General features: G+C 48.8%; 1 protein-coding gene across 4 annotated transcripts; it reads left to right on the top strand.

The window, feature by feature from the left end:
- Positions 1–183: 183 nt before the first annotated feature.
- On the top strand, positions 184–12,469 carry INTS15 (integrator complex subunit 15). 4 transcript variants are annotated; one of them, XM_010965817.3, is made up of 6 exons: positions 184–664; positions 1,102–1,323; positions 3,034–3,199; positions 7,723–8,247; positions 9,055–9,094; positions 11,613–11,860. In XM_010965817.3, the coding sequence occupies exons 1-6, from the start codon at positions 473–475 to the stop codon at positions 11,677–11,679; spliced, it is 1,212 nt and encodes a 403-aa protein (XP_010964119.1). In that variant the 5' UTR covers positions 184–472; the 3' UTR covers positions 11,680–11,860. The 4 variants fall into 4 exon arrangements, with proteins under 4 accessions (XP_010964119.1, XP_045359867.1, XP_010964117.1 ...); XM_045503911.2 differs by having other exon boundaries at positions 186–634; positions 11,701–12,469; XM_010965815.3 differs by having other exon boundaries at positions 188–664; positions 11,701–12,469.
- Positions 12,470–19,063: the final 6,594 nt, after the last annotated feature.

Raw genomic sequence — 19,063 nt, 5'->3', positions numbered from 1 at the left:
GCTCTGGACCCGCAGGGCAGTCGCAGGGCCCAGGGGCGGGGCCTGCGGGGAGGGGCGGGGCCTGCCTCTGGGAGGAGCGGCGCCCTTCGCGCCGCGGGCCGAGCCGCCAGGGGGCGCCCTCCTGAGGGCGGGCCCTCGCCACCGCCGTGGCTTGGCCCCTGCGGGCCGCCGTCGCCGCGCTCGGCATTCCGCCGCCGTTCGGCTCCGCGGCGTCCGGGCTCCCGCGGCCCTCGGTGGCGCCGCAGTCGCATACCCGGGGCGCCCGCTGGCCGGCGGCGGCGGCGGCGGCGATGGCCCCCTGAGCGGGCCTGAGCGGGTAGCCGCGTGCGGGCGGGCGCCGCGGCGCGGGCCCGGGGTCGGCGGGCGGAGGCCGGTCGCGGCCTCTTTGTCTCCACAGCGGCGGGCGCGTCCGCGGGGCCCGGGGCGGAAGTCTCGACGCGCTCCCGGCGCCCCGGGCCGCGGCGGCCGCACCATGAGCGACATCCGCCACTCGCTGCTGCGCCGCGACGCGCTCAGCGCCGCCAAGGAGGTGCTGTACCACCTGGACATCTACTTCAGCAGCCAGCTGCAGAGCGCGCCGCTGCCCATCGTGGACAAGGGCCCCGTGGAGCTGCTCGAGGAGTTCGTGTTCCAGGTGCCCAAGGAGCGCGGCGCGCAGCCCAAGGTGCGGCGGGGGACCGGCGGCCGCGACGGGGAGACTCCTGCTCTTTTTCCCTCCGCTGTCGGTGACAGGCGTTTGTCAAAACACAGATGCCCTGCTGTCGAGGGCTCCTTCTCGCCCTTGGCCTTGCTCTTCGAGCAGCAGCCGAGGTGCCTGTATTGCGGGGCATGTGACAGCTGCGTCTCAGTGGTGTTAAAGGAAGAGACGTTAAAGTCTTGTCATCTCAGACGTCTGTAGGTCATCCCGAGTTCCCCAGGACGATGCATAGTGACATATAATGACATTTCCTGAGATTAACAGCAGAGTTCTATTCCCCGGGACCCAGGCTTTAGAGAGATGAAAAGTTCCCTGGGGAAAATAGCGTATTTTCTGTTTTCTTATGGTGTGAATTAATAGGTGTGTTAAAATTTCTCATCACTTCTCCTGGACTTGTTTTACAGAGACTGAATTCACTTCAGGAGCTCCAACTTCTTGAAATCATGTGCAATTATTTCCAGGAGCAAACCAAGGACTCTGTCCGGCAGATTATTTTCTCATCCCTTTTCAGCCCCCAAGGGAACAAAGCCGATGACAGCCGGATGAGCTTGTTGGGAAAACTGGTCTCCATGGCAGTGGCAGTGTGTCGAATCCCAGTGTTGGAGTGTGCAGCCTCATGGCTCCAGGTACTTCTCCAGAAATAGCCTTTTCCCCAGAGCTTCCGAGGACGAGTCTAGCGTCAGGAATTTTAATTCAGTTGGATTTCTGGAGAGGCCTTTTCCACTTTATCTGCCTGATACCACTGCCCTATATGCTGATACCCCAGACCTATAAATACAAGTTGTAACCAATCTTGAGAAAAACAGTAGTTTGTAATGGTAAATGAATTTAAGAAGAAATGGTTCTGTCTTCAGAACAAGTGAAAGGTCGTTTTTCTTAGTTAAAAACAAGAAGGTAGGATTTTGAAAACAGCTATACATGCAGCTTCAAAGATTCTTTTTTTTTTTTAAGATCATTATGTGTCTTATTGTGGCAATATTTGCTTGTTTTTATACAGTTGAATCAGTCAGCATGTGAGTTGTTCCAGGGTGCCATTACAAAATTGCTGGCTCTCCTCATTGCTATGGACATAAGGGCCTTCTAGAGTGTTTTTAAATATCAAAGAAAAAATGTGTATTTATAGTAGATTTCATGTTAGTTTTTTGGAAGATCTATTTTGTTTTGCTTTTTTGTTACTCGGTCTTTGAAAAATTGATAATTCGCTCAGAGTAGTTACTAACTCAAAATCTTGATTAATAGGATCCTTAGCTAAGATAACAGAATTGACTACATTCAGTCTCTCAAACCTGTTTCATTCCCAAGGCCTTGAAATCATTTGGGTTTTTTTTTTTTCCAATTTATTTAAATATTTTTCTTATGATCTTATTTATCTCTAAAATTTGGCCAGCAAAAATATATATCGTTTTTTGTAGTACAGAGGTAAATATCAGTGAAATCTGTACCATAATTCTCACCAGTCCGATTTCTGGGGCATCTGAATTGATACTGTGTGTTGGGTTTTACCCCAAGATTACCTCTGTCCCTTAACAACCAAGTGATGTGAACTTTAGCGTTTTGTTATTCGTCATATGATTTTCTATTTCTCTCTCATGATGTGGTACTGTGATGCTAGCATTTTGGCAAAGTGAAAGCAGATGTTAACAACAGGAAAGGGTCTTGCATTTGGCTCAGAGTTTGCCACACTGGGGTGTGGGGCTGCAGCTTCCTTCTGAGGAAAGGTGGAGGCGGCTGGTGTGATGTAGTCCAGGGCAGATTTCAGCCTGAGAGGACAGTCTGGCCTGATGCCTCCTTGCGGTTTCCCCCGCAGGCTGTGTTGTGGCCCAGGAACTGTAGCATCCTGAGCAGCTGTTAAATATGGCAGCAGCTACAGATTGGCATCTGAGTGGGAAGGAAAAAGGCTGGGGAGGGTGGTGATCCAGGATTCAGAAGTAGTAAGGGAACCCGTAATAGGAGAGAGTCGTAAGAGAAGTTGAGAAAGGACTGATCTAAATCATAGTTCACAGACTTCCCTAAATCTCAAATCTCATCAATGTGGAAGCAATGGTTAACTTTGACTTTTGGAGTCTTACCTGTAGGGTTACAAAAGTTGTCATTTCCTCATCTGAAGTTAGGAATGACTTTTCCCAAGTAAACTTCAAAGCAGAGTTCAACAGGCCTTTCACGTAAAGGGCAAGATAGTGAATATTTTAGCCTCGGCTAAAAGTCGTATGCCCTCTGTCCCACCTACTCGGCTCTGCCCTTGTAGTGCAGGCTGCCTTGGACAGAAGGCAGACACGGAGTTGCCCGTCCCCTCGCTCACAACACCTGTAGTTACGTGGACTGTGGCTTTTTTCTAGCGGACGCCTGTGGTCTACTGTGTGAGGTTAGCCAGGGCCCTCGTGGACGACTACTGCTGTTTGGTGCCAGGATCCGTTCAGACGCTGAAGCAGATATTCAGTGCCAGCCCTCGCTTCTGCTGCCAGTTCATTACTTCCGTCACCGCGCTGTATGACCTGGCGTCAGGTAAACTTTAAACAGGTTGTTGCCATTCCAGAGGCTCCAGCTGGTTGCCAGTGGTGCTTCCACTGAACACCCAGCCGTGAGTGCTTTGGTCATTATCTCTGAAATGTGTATTTTATTTCGAGCTGAAAGCTAACAGGGTGGGCCGCCTGGACTTCTGGAATTTGCTAACAGGGGATTTTTCTTAGTGGTTCCTATCTGCCTGATGGGAATGGTCCAAGTGGCAGACAGCCCCCGAAGCAAGGCTCCGATGCCTGGGAGAGATGTGGCTTTCTTCCTAGACATGACTTGACTTGCTTTTCTTTCTTTTCTTTTTTTTTTTAAGTTTTTGTTTTGTTTTATGTGGGGGTTTTGGGAGTTTGGGGGGGTGTTTGTTTTTATTTTTTTGGTTAACGGAGGTACTAGGGATTGAACCCAGGACCTCATGCATGCGAAGCACATGCTCTACCCATGAGCTCTAACCTCCCTCCCATGACTTGCTTTTTTTATTCTTCATATTTTGTTTTAAAAAATTTCAAAACTTCAGGAAAGTTGCAGGAATATTACAACTAATGTTTATGTGCCTCTCACCGAGGTTCACCAGGTGTTAACATTCACCGTATGTTCTTTCTCCTTTCCCTCTGCTCTTTCTCCCCCACACCTGCACTCCCACAAGTATTTTTTTCCTGAACTGTTGAGAGTTTGTTGCCAGTATCATGTACCAAGTACTTAAACATGTATCTCCTAAGGACAAGAACATTTCCGTCTGTACCCATGATACCATTATCACATGTAAGAAACTAAATATTGACAGAAAACTATTATCTCACGTGTAGCCTGTTACTCAGATTTCCTTGATTGTCTCGCTAATGTCTTTTATAGCCTTTTTCCTCCTGTTTTGAGGGGTCAGGAGAGTTCAGAATCCAGTCAGGGATCATACCTCATGCATGGCTGTCATGTCACTGTGGTCTTTTTAAAACAGGTCCTTCCTGGCACTTAAAAAAGTCTCTTCTGACATTGACTTTTTTTTTTTTTATTGAGGTACAGTCAGTTTACAATGTTGTATCAATTTCTGGTGTATAGCACAATTCCTCAGTCATTCATGAACATGCATATATTCATCTTCATATTCTTTTTCACCGTAAGCTACCACAAGATATTGAATATATTTCCCTGTGCTATACAGTATAAACTTGTTTATATATTTTATATATACCCATCAATATCTGCAAATCTCAAACTCCCAGTTTATCTCTTCCCTCCCCCCTCACCCCTGGCAACCACAAGTCTGTTTTCTATGTCTGTGAGTCTGTTTCTGTTTTATATATAAGTTCATTTGTCTTTTCTGTTATTTAGATTCCACATATGAGTGATATATGGTATTTTTCTTTCTCTTTTCGCTTCACTTAGAATGACATTCTCCAGGGCCATCCATGTTGCTGCAAATGGCATTTTATCATTTTTATGGCTGAGTAGTATTCCATTGTATAAATATACCACAACTTCTTTATCCAGTCATCTGTTGATGGACATTAAGGTTTTTTCCATGTCTTGGCTATTGTAAATAGTGCTGCTATGAACATTGGGGTGCAGGTGTCTTTTTGAATTAAGGTTCCCTCTGGATATGTGACATTGACATTTTTAAAGAGCTCAGGCCTGTTGTTTTACAGAACATCCCTCAATTTAGATTTGTTTGTTTCCTTATGGAAGATTCAGATTAAACAATGTTCCCCAGACCATGGTGTGTCCTCAGTGCATTGCACTGGGAGGCATGCGTCAGTGATGTTCTGAGACTTCCTTAGCAAGATGCCAGGAATGGTCTTCAGGGTGGCCATTAGTTAGCATTTGACTTCAGCTGGGAGAAGCCCACGTCCCTTGTCCTTGTCCAGCGGCAGAGCCCTCTGGTCAGATCATTTTATGCAGACTCCCATTAAAGAAACTGATAGATGTTGATCAGCTCTGGTTGATTTGGGACGGGGGTCTCTGACCCCACCCACTGGGCTCTGCTGCCCACTTTCTTCCCCTAGTGGTGGGTTCCAGGGAACATGGATTGAGAAGCACTGAGTCCTTCTGCATCTGTGTCCTTGTGTGGCCCCCACAGCCCAGGCAGCCCTGGCCAGGGTCTGTGGCTCTTGCTTTTCATGAGGGGAAGTTACAGGCCTCGCGCGGCGAGCAGCCTTCTCTGCAGAGCCAGACTCAAAGCCTGCTTTTCCCTTTCGGGCTCCTCTTCCTCCTCCTCTGCCCTCCGCTCTGGCGGCTCAGAGGGCTGACAGGTGGTCCCTTCCTTACCCTGGTCTGGTAGCTAAACCAGCATGTTGAAAGCCTTCAGCAACATTTCCCATTTCTGTTCAGTCCAGCATTGGTCTCCCACTGACACCCTGAGCATATGCGAGTTTCCTGTTATTTGTGACTTTTTTCTTGCTGTTAGACTTTTTAGTTCTTCTGAGAAAGCTCGCGTGGACAGTATGGCCATTCAGGTGCATGTCACACCTACGTGTAGTCTCATCTCATCTCGTCTTCTGTAGCCACCTGCCGCGGGAGGGGCGGCAGGTCGTGGGAGCGGCGCCCCACTGCGAGGGTGGGATTTTCCCTGGCGCTCTCCTCGGAGGCTTCTTAGGAGCCGTCAGTAGCTAGGAACAGTATTCAGGCCTTGTGTTTTCCCACAGGAGAGATTTGATTAAACCCTATTTACAGCATAACAGTTGTCCTTTCAAGTCATTAGTTATTCCAGGGCAACAAGGACAGAAATTGGCCTTAACATTGAGAATGGGTTAATTAACATATGGAGAAGGAAGGGATGTTCAGAGAGTACTAGTAACATTCTAGGATAATTATGAGATGAGGTATTTTTCTTGTAAGTCAGTTTGCCAGTCTGATAAGTCAGCGGTTTCTTTTTTCTTTTTTAAATTGCTTTGTTAAAGTACGATTGACGTGCAAAAAGCTATATGTGTTTATATATACAATTTGGTGAGTTTGGACACGTGGAAATCACTGGCTGCACAGTGGCGGGCCTGAGCTCACCGTCAGAATGGTGATTGCTGCTGCTCTTGGTGCTTCGGGTGACAGGAGCCCATTCCAGTGGGGGCGGGGCGGGGCCTCAGTACCACACAGCAGACGGCAGAGGCTCACCTAACCCAGCAGAATCCTCTCCTACCTGAATGGCGCAGAGAATCTGGGTCTCTGCAAAGGAAGGGTGTAGGGATTATTCACTCAAGTACACACGTTTGTGTGCATTCACAGAGCACGTGTGCGCACACCGCCACCGGGTCCTGCAGATTCCTCATCTCAGATGTGTGTGGGGCAGGGGAGGGGCTGTGATGCTGGAGGAGTGGACCTGAGACTGCCATTTCCCAGACAGAAGCATCTTGGGGAGTCAAGGGGCCAGACACAGGGTCACCACTGTTTATTTTGCCAAGTAAAGATCACAGACAACACTGCTACCTCCTGTCACCATCATTTCATAACAGAAGGGAAGGGGTGGGTTAGCACCAAGGTGGGCATAACCTCAGGGAAAAGGCCAGTGTTTCCCGAGAAAGAACAGCCGGGGGCCTTACAGTGACACGGGGCTCCCTCTCCGCCTCTGCTTTCTCAGGCTTGGCTCTGGACCTTAGCAGCCTGGAAGGGGCTCCGTCATCCCGAGCTTTTTCACGAGCTGAAGGTGCACAGCCCTCAAAACAGGAGGCTGGGGACCCACTCCTGTGCACACAGACAGCCCAAGGCATTGTGTGCTGATCCCAGGATGGGCATTGTAGACCAGTGGTTAAGAGCCAGGCTACCTGGGCTCAGATCTGGGCCCACCACATACTTTAATAAGTCTGGAGGGGATTACTTAACATCACTGTGCCTCAGTTTCCTTATCCTTTATATAATAGGAGAATTGTTTGAGGATTAAGTGAGTTAACGTGTGTAAGGGACTTAGACCGGTGCCTGGCACATCGTAAACCCAGAATAATGTCAACATTTGTTTTTCTAATCATTATTCTCTGTCTTGCCACAGAATGTGCCAGGTCTCAGGAATCCCTGGAGTCAAGGCTTTGCTTAGACAGAGGTTCCAGTTTTGGAGCTGGGATGGCTCTTGGCAGCTGCAGATCGTTGATGGGACTCTGAGCTGCTCCCCAGAGGCCGCCCTTACCGTCACCGTACCATTGAGGGAACGCCAAACATAGGGATAAAACCTACTCACAAGCGCCTGGGTGAAGTGTGATAGTAGTTTTGGTTATAAAAGTGTGGGATTTTATTTAAACTGACACATGGGCTCTTCAAGGCATAATGGAGTTTTAGGGAATTGTTCATTTAACAAACGTTTCTTGAGCCCCACTGTGGCCAGGCGGTCCTGGCACTGGGGATGGAACTCTGAGTATGATGAGAGTCCCAGCCCTCATGGAGAGGATGTTCTAGGAAAGGAGACAAAATAGGTGAGAACACCAGTCCGTCGTCTGAACGTCAGGTGACGGGTGCTGTGAACTTGGAGGCCCTCCCCCCACCTCCCGTGTACTTCTGTCCCTGGGGCTGAAAACCCTCCTGACTTCATGCATCTTTGTTTGCAGATGACCTCATCCCACCATTGGACTTGCTTGAAATGATTGTCAACTGGATTTTTGAGGACCCAAGGTTGATTCTCATCACTTTTTTAAATACTCCAATCGCAGCCAACCTCCCAATAGGATTTTTAGAGCTCACCCCGCTCACTGGGCTGATCCGCTGGTGTGTGAAGGCTCCTCTGGCTTACAAAAGGAAGAAAAAGCCCTCCTTATCCAATGGCCACGTTGCTCCCAAAGTCACGAAGGACTCGGGAGGGATGGACAGGGACTCCCACCTCTTGTACTCAAAGCTGCACCTCAGCGTCCTGCAGGTTCTCATGATGCTCCAGGTGCACTTAACCGAGAAAAACCTGTACGGGCGCCTGGGGCTCATCCTCTTTGACCACATGGTCCCACTGGTGGAGGAGATCAACAGATTGGCGGATGAACTGAACCCCCTCAATGCCTCCCAGGAGATCGAGCTTTCCCTGGACCGGCTCGCACAGGCTTTGCAGGTGGCCATGGCCTCTGGAGCCCTGCTGTGCACGAGAGGTGGGTCCTTTCCCTGCCCGGGCCTCCCTAGGGGCGGGGATACCACCCAATGGAAAGAAATAGGGGCTCCTAGACACACACTGTTTTCTGCTTCTTTTAGGACTTCTTTCCTCTTAGTGAATACAGGGGAAGAGGGTGGGAGTCGCGGAACTCAACCCAGGTAGAACACTGGCCGTGACATCTCTGTGTGTCTCCTGACTGTTTTGCCCAGGCCCAGGGACTCTTCAGAGCATGGATAATAATAGCTTAATATCGTCCCTCTTGGAGAATCTTTTCTTTTTCTGCAGTTCCTTTTTATTGAGGCATAATTTATATACAATAAAACGCACATGTTTAAGTGCATGAAACATTCCCGTCACCGGTTTTGAGGGTTCCTTAGTTCTGCGTTTCAGTGCTCAGACTGTCCGAGGAGAACGATCTGGTGCTGATGACACACTTGTGTTTGCTTTCTGACTGTTGGCTCACAGACGTTGCCTCCGGCCCAAGTGGTGGTCCCGGGTCACGGGCTTCCCGAATCCTGTCTTGCTCTGAGACTGCCTTGGGCATCTGACCTGCTGTCTCTGGGCCCTTTCCCAGCCATCTAACAAATTACCAGTAGAGCTACCCGCTTCCCTAAGTGATGGATTCTGTTTGGGACCTACTTTGTTAAAGCGAAAATTGAAGAGAAAGAGAACCCAGTTTCTAATTGATGCCAGGAAGTTGTCGTGTGAGGCATCATTACTGTCTTGCTAGTGGCCTGGAACATCAGGGAATTGCTCATCTCGTTGTCTCAAGTCTGTTCCTAATTCTGTATCTCCTTAATTTCAGATGACCTGAGAACCTTGTGCTCCAGGCTGCCGCATAATAAGTAAGTGCCTGCTCAAGACTTCTAGACGGGCTGGAGTGGAGGTTGAGGGTGCTGGAGTACAAGGCAGGGCAGACCCTTGTCCAGGCTTCCTTGGGGAGGGCTGGTCTGCAGGCTATAGAGCTTCTGTTTACAAGGGGCCCCCAAAGGACCTGACAGTAAGTGGGGGATGGATTAATAGCGTGACCCACGTGAGAGGAAGCCCAAGGAGAGAGCAGGTCAAAGGAATGGAAAAAACGGCCATCAGGGAAGAAAGCAGTGCTCCCTGCGTCAGCACGTGTGTGTCGAGGTGGTGGTGCACAGGCACCGTTGGTGACCTCGTGGCTGCCCAGCCCTTTGGGGAATACTGCAGAGACACAGCCCTGGGGCACAGCGTGTCGGTTAGGCCAGCGCCTTGGTGTCTGGCAGCACAGACCGGGCTCTGAGCTCCGTTCCATCTGTGGTTTGCTGTGGCACTGACTCTGAGCCTCGGTGCCCCCTTGTCAAGTGGTGGCAGTCACTCACCTGCCTTACAGGGTTGCAGTGAGGTTTAAACGAGGTGGTGTTTGTAAAATTCTTAGCCCAGTCCATGGCACCCCGAGGTCTCTCCACGATTGGTGGTTATTGTCATAATCTGGGGGGAGCAGTGGGAATGGTGATGAGAAGCAGGAGCTGCGGTCACAGCTGCTGGTCAGAGTTCCAGCCTTGCGACTTCCTGTCTACGTGACCTCAGCCGAGTTTCTTATCTCCCATTACCTCCTTTTTCACTGTAAAATCGAGAAAATAATAGTACCTGTTTCACGTCCCCCTGCCTCCTCTCCCCTGCCCTCCCCTCCGCCCACGTCATAGGATTTTGGTGAGGATTAATTGAGCAGAAACACAGAAAGCACTTAGAATAGTACTTAATATGTAATAAGCACCTAAGAAGTGGTAGCCGCTGTCACTTTTACTGTTACTTGTATAAGTTAGCAGTTTCTCTTGATCTAGTTAATTTCACTGAATCTAAGAAGCAGAAAATTACCTGCACAGAAATGTTTCATGCAAATAATGTAGCATTATTAGCAGCAGGAAGCTGGAAGCAGCCTAGCCCTAGTCCGGTAGCACAGAGATACTTAGTAAGTTAGTAGTGATACATCACAAGGAGGAAACATGATGTGTCTGCTAAAAACAGGTGTTGGGGTGACTGTGAGGAAATGTTGCTGGTTGAAGGCTGAAGGCTGAACTCTTGTGCACACGGTAGTGTGCACACAGCAGGGTTTACAGGAGTGAGGACAGCGAAGTTCAGTTAGTCGGATGATCAATGTGGTTCTCTCTTAAGATGGTCATGCTAGTTTTTAACATAGAAGGCGGGGCCCCAGGGCTGGCGTTGGCAGGCAGTGTGGACAGAGGGTGAGCGCCCACCAGGCCCCACCGCACTGTGCGTGCACCCAACTGCCCAGAGCCTGACCAGCAGCCCTGCCAGGGCCGGAAGTGTGGGCAGGCCTGTCGCGCTGGTCACATGTGTAATATGAGGCTGGAGGGCAGGCCAGATCCTCCTTCACGGCTGATGGGCGAGCGGAGCTACCTCCAGAGGATGGGTGTCCCTGCTGGTCTGGCTCCACGTCGGACTCTGCTGGGAGGGGCGGCTCCGCTCAGGCGTCCAGGCAGTGAACCGGAGAGGGTGGAGGGAGGTGGTCCCTGGTGGAACAAAATGGCCCTCCTTGAGATGTTCTGTCAGCAGGACGGACAGCTCGTCCAGAGGCCTCCCCGCCCTCAGGAACCCATGCTGTTCCTTCTCGTTCATTCTTTTTTCCTTCTGGGCTTCAGGAAAGTCCCCTGCATCCGGGGACATTGTTGATACGAGTGGCATCTCTTCCCCACCTTGCAGTGATCCCTTTGTGATCTTTCCCATCTTTGTGCATAGCTTTTACTGAGTGTTCAATGTTTCCAGGGCATTAAAATAGTGACCGAGTATAAATCCTTTATCTTCTTAGTGTTGTAACTAGGGGTCCCCATTGGAATCCTCTGGAACTTCTCATCAGTCCATCTCTGAGGGGGGGGCCAGTACAGGACTCTCAACGTCAGGATCATGTGAAAGGCCCGCTTTCATGTGGCTTTGCTTCGAATTCAGTTAGGGCTCAGTCGTGGAGAATGACTTTGAGAATTTTCCTGTCTGCCGTTTTTGCTGCGGTGCCTCAGTCACGACCCGTAGGTGTGGACAGTTGAGGCTACAGCGGATGCTGACTGCAGTGGCCCCTGCACCAGAGGTTGAGGCTGCCCCCAAGCTTCTGTGGACAGCGGGCCCCCTCCCTCCCCATCCTGCAGGATCCCGGCTTTTCCCACTGCGGGCCCCTCCTCTCTCCCGGCCCCAGTCTAAATCCTGCCACCTCCAGATCACCTCCTCCCGCTCCTCCCCGGCCACGAGCCACCCTCCGTCCTCCCTGGGCTCGCAAGTTTCCCCGACTGGAAACTTGCCTGTTCTGTGCCCGCATCTGGTGCCTGTGCTGGCATGTGTGTGAGCGCCACCTCGGTGTCCCAGGCTTCTCTTCTCTCTCCCCCGCAGTGCCAAGTCCAGGGGCCTGCCTCGATGCCGCATGTCAGGGGAACTTGTTGGAACCAGTGTGTCCTGATCCTTCTCCTTGTGTTCGCAGCCTGCTCCAGCTGGTCATCTCGGGCCCGGTGCAGCAGTCACCGCACGCCGCGCTCCCTCCCGGGTTCTACCCTCACATCCATACGCCCCCGCTGGGCTACGGAGCCGTACCGGCCCACCCCGCTGCCCACCCTGCCCTGCCCACGCACCCCGGACACACCTTCATCTCTGGCATGACGTTCCCATTCAGGCCCATCCGCTAGGCTGGCCCCCTGCATACTGCCGACTGGCACCGTGCCTTCTGCGCCTGGGTTGGAGGAAGCCTTCCAGGAGAAGGGCGGCCAACCCTGTGGAGGAGGGCCTGGCGGCCCCTCCTCACTGGCAGAACTGTGTGGGTGCGAAAGTTCTGCGACATCGCAGTCCAGGTGCCTCCCACCTGGTCACATTCGTCAAAGTCTAGATGGAAGGAGAAATGTCCAGCCCTCTGCGCAGCCATGTGGACATCTTTAAAAGCTGCCAGGTCTGTGAGCCTGAGTGTCATTTCGGACATGTGCTCCGAGCCTGTGCTGTCGGAGCGCGGACGGGGAAGCAGCGTTTGCAAGTCCATCTGTCTGGCTGGCTTCCTTGTGAATGGGCCGCGTCCCCGCCGCGGACACGGGCGCTTCAACTGCTCCCTGGGCCCCAAGCTGCACCACTGGCTCACACCGCACTGGGTGCCGCTCGGGGAAACCTGTGAGGCTCGCCCGTCGCCAGGGAGCGGAGCTTCTCTGTTTTATTGGGGTCTCTCAGTTTTCCTTTCAGATGTTCAAATAAATTTTTTCCAAACAGTTTTATAGACCTGATGGAATGTGTTTTAAACCAGTACCTGCGCGCCTGGCTGGTGTCCTCCCCAGTCCGCAGTGCGCACGATGAGGAGGAGGGGCGTGGTGCTAGCCGCTTCTTCGGGCAGAGATACTGCGGAGAGCTCCCGCGGGGCAGCTGGGGTCTGTCTGCTTCAGTTACGGGCTCGTTCTTCCCTCCGGCGCAAAAGTCGGTCCTCAGGAGTTTCCTCCAGCGCGCAACTGGGAGGTACCTGCTCCAGGTCCTCACTCACTAGTCTGCGGAGGAGGGAAAGTAATCAGTAACCACGGCGCTGGGCTCCCCGGCTGAACAGCAGGAACAAGAGGTGGTCGCAGCCAACAGTGAGCAGCGAGACTAAGATTAGCCTGTAGGCACGAAATCTAACCCTGTGGTGGGTTCTCTTCCTGTGCCGGCTGCAGGCTGAGACCTGGGAGACCAGATGGAACCGGGCCGTGCGTGTGTGTCTTTTTTACGTCTGGAGTTGAAGGCCTCCCTCAAGGAAATGCAGTTGCGCTGTAAGGGCCGCCCTTGTTGCCAAGGTGCACTACCACGTGTGTTTTCTCAGGGACTTGAGCCCACGACCTTCCTGGGCCCCTGGAGTGCTCAGTGGGGTTTTGGCCGCCACAGCTGGCATCTCGGAACCGGCCAGCAAGTGAAGCCTGGCGGGCATTTTAATAGCTTTTGAGAGCTCTCAACTAGGAGGAAATTCCCTTCTCTTGGAGTTTGATTCCATTATCCCCGTGTTTCCTGTTCACGTATCAGTCTCGTGTCAGGGCAGGAACCGCAGTCAGGTCTCTGCTTCCATCCGTCTTGGTGGGACACACCTGAGAGACTAAGGAGGTAGCACTTGCTGGTTCTTGGCATTTAACTCTGGCACCAAGTGCTTCTGAAAAGGGTGGAAGAGGGGCTGTCCCACTGCTTCCTAGTTAGTGGGTCCCTGAGCCTGGGTCTCAGAAGGTGGTCGTCGCCATCCGTGTCCAGGGCTAGATGGTTGTGGCTCCTCTTAGACCCAAGGCGGTTTTTACCAAACTTTGGGAAAAAAAGGAAAAATGTAGGAAATAAAGCCACTAGAGCCACAGACTTGCTTTGTGGTATTTTGAGCAGTATGTGGGCAATTAAGCCAGCCAATTAAAAATCATATGCCTCCTGTTTAGTAATTACGTGCCAGGCACTTGCTAAGTGTTTTACATCTACTAAAAATTGATACATGAGAAAATATAGGCAACATATAAAACAAAATATATGTAACAGAGTGTTTTAAAAACCACAGATTAATCAATTCCAATTTTATAAATGAGTGAAGGACACGAACCAAAACTTAATAGAAGAGAAAACACAAATGACCAATAAATACAGAAAGGTCCTAAAACCGGTAACCAGGGACGTCTAAAAGGGAGCCACCGTTTCCCACCAGACTGGAGAAACGGGAAGTTGTCGCCGAAGGTGCAGGGAGGAAGGAGCCCAGCGTGCGGTGGAGCAAATCCACTTAGCCGCTCTGGTGAAATCAGAAGGTAAAATGATCCTGTGACCCCTCCATGCTGAAAACAAAAAGAGATGTTCAAGGTTGTTAAGGGCTGTATTATTTGTTTCTTAAGTAACAGTTTTATGGAGAGAGAATTCACATACTCGGTTCGCTAATTGAATATGTACAGTTCAATGGTTTTCAGTCTATTGACAGCTGTGCCACCATCACCACTGTCATCTCAGAACATCCCACCGTCCCCAAAAGAAACCCTGCACCTGTTACAGTCACTGCCCCTCCCAGCCCCTGGCCACCCCTAGTCTACGTTCTGTCTTTATGAATTTGCCTTTTCTGGACGTTTCACATAGATGGAATTCTACCATATTGTTCCTTTGTGTCTGGCTTGTTTCAGTTAGCATAATGTGTTCCAGGTTCCTCCGTATTGTGTTAGTTCTTCACTACTTTTTATGGCTGAATGATGCTGCACTGTGTGGCAGCCCACATTTTGTCTGTCCATCTATTAGTTGATGGGCATTTAAGCCCCTTGGCTTTTATGAATGCTGCTGCTGTGAACATTTGTGTACAAGGTTCTGTGTAAACATGTGTTTGACTCTCTTGGAAAGAAAGATACACATATACATATACATATACACATACACTATGAAAATGCTGGGTGCGGTATTTTTTAATAAGGAAAGTGACTACTAGGATTTATTAAGTAAAAAGAAAAGAGGCCCAGAGAAGTGTGTAGAGTGTGCTACCTTTTTTTTTTAACCATTTTTTAAAAATTGAAATATCGTTAATTTACAGTGTTGTGTAATGTGCTACCTCTGGCAAAAGTATAAATTGAAATGAAGGAAGGATAAAAGAATAATAAAGTAGTGGCTTAGGGGAAGAGGAAGGAGCAAGGTGAAGCGACAGGAATGGAAATAAGAATTCTCATGACCCTTGTTTTGTAGTTTTGACTTTGGGACCATATAAATGTTTGACTTGTTTAAGTCATCAGAAACACAGAGCAAACTGAAGCAGATGAGATTAACTTGGTATCTCAGCTGCTGGCAAAACCACACAGAAAAGAAAATTTCCAGTTTCTTTAAAACATAGTTAAAATATAGTATTTTAATGATTCCTATGCCTTCAACTTATGAAATCACGTTTAACATCACCAGTTTTTTAAAAATGCATATTAAAGCAATGAGGTAATTTTTGCCCATCACAGTGCTGGTTATTTTGTTTGTCTGTGGGGGAAGTGATTAGATTTATTTATTTTTAATGGAGGTGCTGGGGATTGAACCCAGGGCCTGGTGCATGCTCAGCACACACTCTGCCACTAAACTATATACCTTCCCCTCCAACATTAACAGTTATTCAAAAAATTTGTGTTTAGCAAGTGTATGTGGCAGGATTATTAGCCATCTCCAACCAGCCATCCGTCTCCTTGATAAAGAACCACACTTGGGGCAAATACTTGACAGGCACCTGTTCCGGGGAGGTTGGGCCCTTCCTTGGAGTGAATCGTGATTAGTCTACACCAGCATGTGCTTCCACACCTCTGGTCAGAATATGGTTATGTAATGAGCAGGGGCTGTGACTCTGGGCAGTGTGGGGGCAGGTCTGAGAGAATGGCCTCCTGGGAAGTCCCCCAAATGGACCCAAAGCGGAGACACACCCATTTCGGTGTTGGTTGGACACTTGTTGAGGATGTCGTGCCTCTAGTCTTAGGATGTAGGCATCTTGCAGTCCTCTTGGGAATCCTCTAGGTCACTGAGGTGTCTTTGGGCCACTAAGTTGACCAACCCTCGAACCTCCTCCCATTGCACTTCTTGTTACATGAGATAAGCATTTTCCTCTCTAAGCCAGTTTTAACTGTTTCTGCAATTTGGAACTAAAAGTATCCTTACTGTGGCAGAGTGGTGGGGAACTTTGTCAGGGCAGTATCCTATCAAAACTTAAAATCTCTTATTTCCTTTGATCAGCAGTTCCATGGCCAGGGATATATCTCACAGAAGAACTCTCACAGTTAAGTTGTTCCACTTACAGACATGTTTGCAGTACTGAAAGATGAGAAACAGATATTCATCGTTATGGGCCCAGTTAAATAAATTAAGGTATACCCTTGAAGTTGGAGGCTAAAGGGAATTTTTCTAATTACACAGGTGTTTGTCCTACATGGAAAGATGTCCAAAATATATATAGTTTAAGGAGCAGATTGTTGCAAGTCAGTGTGTATTATGATCACCTGTGTAAACACATTATAAATAAATAACAATATATTCTAGTGATGACGGATCGCTGTTGTTTCTACTCATTCGGGATCCAGTCCCTCTTTTCCTTCTAGCAATAGCATCCTGATTTCACCCCTGAGGCCCTGGCTCCATCCCTAACACCAGGGTGCAGGGACACAGGACCCAGGCCTGGCAGAGCTGAGCACCGCAGCCCCCATGGTGGTGCCTGGAGAGGAACTCGTGAACCCAGTGAACCCTCATGAAACCCAATCCCGAGAGTTGAGCCAGAACTACCGGATAGAGAATTTCTCTTTTCACTTGAAGCTGCAGCTGTGGGGAAGTGGCCGGGGTTGGGGGAGGCAATCACGTGATGGAGGACAGCTGTCACAGAGGATCACAGAGCTGAGAAATGAAGAGATCCCAAGCCCTTGTGATGACGCTAGCGCCCTGGATCCGGCCATGCCTAAACGTAGCTTCCGTTAGGAGTCAATAGATGCTTCCCAGCATTTTTCCCCCCTCAAGCAAGTTTGGGATGGTTTTCTTTAACATGCAACTGAAAGATTCCTGATGAATTCACAAATATATATACCTAGGGGTTTTTTATAAGAAACATCTGGAAGACTGTGTTCTTAGCTGTTAAGAGTGGTTGTCTCTGGAGGCTGGGATTTTGGGAGAGTTAAACTTTCTAAATTATGGTTGTACTGTCTGATCTGGAAATCTGTAGCCAGTGAGACAACTAAGCCCTTGAAATGTGGCCAAATGGAGATGTGCTGCATGTGCAGAATATTTAGATAAAAATTAATGATTTAAAAATTCAATCACACATTGAAATGATACTATTTTGGATATACTGGGATAAATAAAATACATTACTAAAATGAATTTGACCTATTTCTTTTCACGCCTCTAAATGTGGCTGTGAAGATTTTTCTCTACTTTGTGTCTTGCATCATACTTCTGCTAGGGCTAGTATAGACAGCACGCTGAAAGCCAACCTGTAAATCTTTGTTGAATGAACATAACAAGTTTAAAACATGCTTGCAATGTGCAGTATTAACTTTGTGATCAGATAAAGAAAATAAAGTTTAGAAATGTTTAACACACTCGCTGATAGTTGCGTGGCGACCTTGAGCGCACCGTGGTCCCTGAGGTTTTATGTTAACTGCTGGGCTGGGAGTTGGGTGGAGTGGACAAGAGTGTGGGCTTTAGAATCCCACCGGCTAGGATCTGACCCCAGCTTGCCCCTTTGTGGGAGGGGTTAACTTAACCCTCTGAGCCCTGGTGCCTTCAGTCACAAAATGGGGTGAAACATGCTTTTCTCCAATAGCTGTAGCTTGACCAAGATGTTTGAAAGGAGAACTGCCTATTTCTCGGGCTTGAGCTACCACCAAGCCTTAAGGTGCAGTTTTCCCCCCAACTTTGTGGAGCTTAGATTGCTAGCGGTCCACCAAATCCATTCTCTCCTTCCACCCTAATGAGGTGGTACCTGAACACATCACTGGATTCCTTTTCCCAGCCTCATCCACCCTGACAGATGCCTGGAACCAAATAGGCTCTGATCTTGGGAACACTGGGCAGAGCCAAAGGCAGGGAGAGTTTACCTTGAAACCAGGGGGATTTAATGACACCTGCTTTCTGTAATATGAGAATCCGCTTTCCATCTCTTTTCCCTGTTAGGCTCCTAGAATGCTAATGATCAACTTACTTTTCCAGGCAAGAGATTAAATGAGTCCTTTCTAGAAAAACTGAGTGTCCCAAGAGAAAATACTAACAGGTGTTTGAGGGCACCCCTCCCCATGGCAGAGTTCTCCAGTTATTCAAGTCCCTCTCTTGTATGCAGAGTGACTCACTCCGAATATATGTCTGAACAGCCCAGGGTCACCTGGCATCGAAGGAAATCCTTCAACGGGAGAAACAAGACAAACACATATTTTTAAAAACGAACTGGAGCAAAGAAGATGGAAAGAACAGGAACAAAGTTAGCTGTCCTCAGAGAGGTGGGAGCAAGCGTTGCAATCATGAAACAAGAACAGCACGTGTGAGAAATGCAATAGTTTAAGAAAAAGCTCTGGGAAATTGAAGACAGGCTAGCAGAGATAAAACCAACAGAAAGGTTAGAAGATAATGAAGAGGAAATACTCTAGAAAGTGTACTGAGAGGTTAAGTGATGAAAAATGGAAGAGAAGTTGAAATGACTTTAGAGGGTTAGAACAGAAGTCTAATAGTTGAGTAATCAAAATTCCAGAAAAGGGGCAAAGAAAACAGAAGGGGGATATTATCAAATAAATAACTCAAATTCATTTCTCAGAACAGAAAACCACGAGTTTCCAGATTGAAGTGGCTGCCTGAGTGTCCTTTATGGGATTTCAGAATACAGGTTTGGAAGGAAAAAAAAAAAAGATCTACAAGTTTCCAGAGAGAAAATACCAGTCACACACAAAGGATTGGGTATCAAAAAATGGCCCTGGATACCCTCAGTAGCAACACTGAAAGCCAGATTAAGCAGTGTCTTTAAAATTCTAGGGAGAAACAATCGTCAGTCTATAATCCATACTCAGTCATGTGAGAATCAAGGCTTTTTGCACACGAGGGTTCCCTTAAGTTTACTTACCATGTACTGTTTCTACTGCAAGACTGCAAACTCCATTTCCCAAACTTGGCCTTTGTCTTGGCCTCAGACTAGATTTGGGAGAACTCTTTGACTTACTCAACTCAGTATGTATGTTACCTCAATAAAAAAAAAAAAATTAAAGGGAAAAAAAGGAAGAAAGTGAGGGAGGGTATAAGCCCAGTGGTACAGTGCGTGCTTAGCATGCATGAGGTCCTGGGTTCAATCCCCAGTACTTCCATTTAAAAACAAACAAAAAACAAATCTAATTACCCCCCCCCCACACACA

The sequence above is a fragment of the Camelus bactrianus genome, chromosome 18 (assembly GCF_048773025.1).
Source record: "Camelus bactrianus isolate YW-2024 breed Bactrian camel chromosome 18, ASM4877302v1, whole genome shotgun sequence".
Classification (NCBI taxonomy): domain Eukaryota; kingdom Metazoa; phylum Chordata; class Mammalia; order Artiodactyla; family Camelidae; genus Camelus; species Camelus bactrianus.
This window is presented reverse-complemented; position numbering and strand designations above follow the sequence as displayed.

What these genes read in the sequence shown, in the direction of transcription:
- INTS15 (XM_010965815.3), top strand. Translation starts at nt 473, where the DNA reads ATGAGCGACATCCGCCACTCGCTGCTGCGCCGCGACGCGCTCAGCGCC. An exon ending in AGCGCGGCGCGCAGCCCAAG is followed by an intron (nt 665 to 1,101) that starts GTGCGGCGGGGG and finishes CTTGTTTTACAG; the next exon opens with AGACTGAATTCACTTCAGGA. An exon ending in GTGCAGCCTCATGGCTCCAG is followed by an intron (nt 1,324 to 3,033) that starts GTACTTCTCCAG and finishes GCTTTTTTCTAG; the next exon opens with CGGACGCCTGTGGTCTACTG.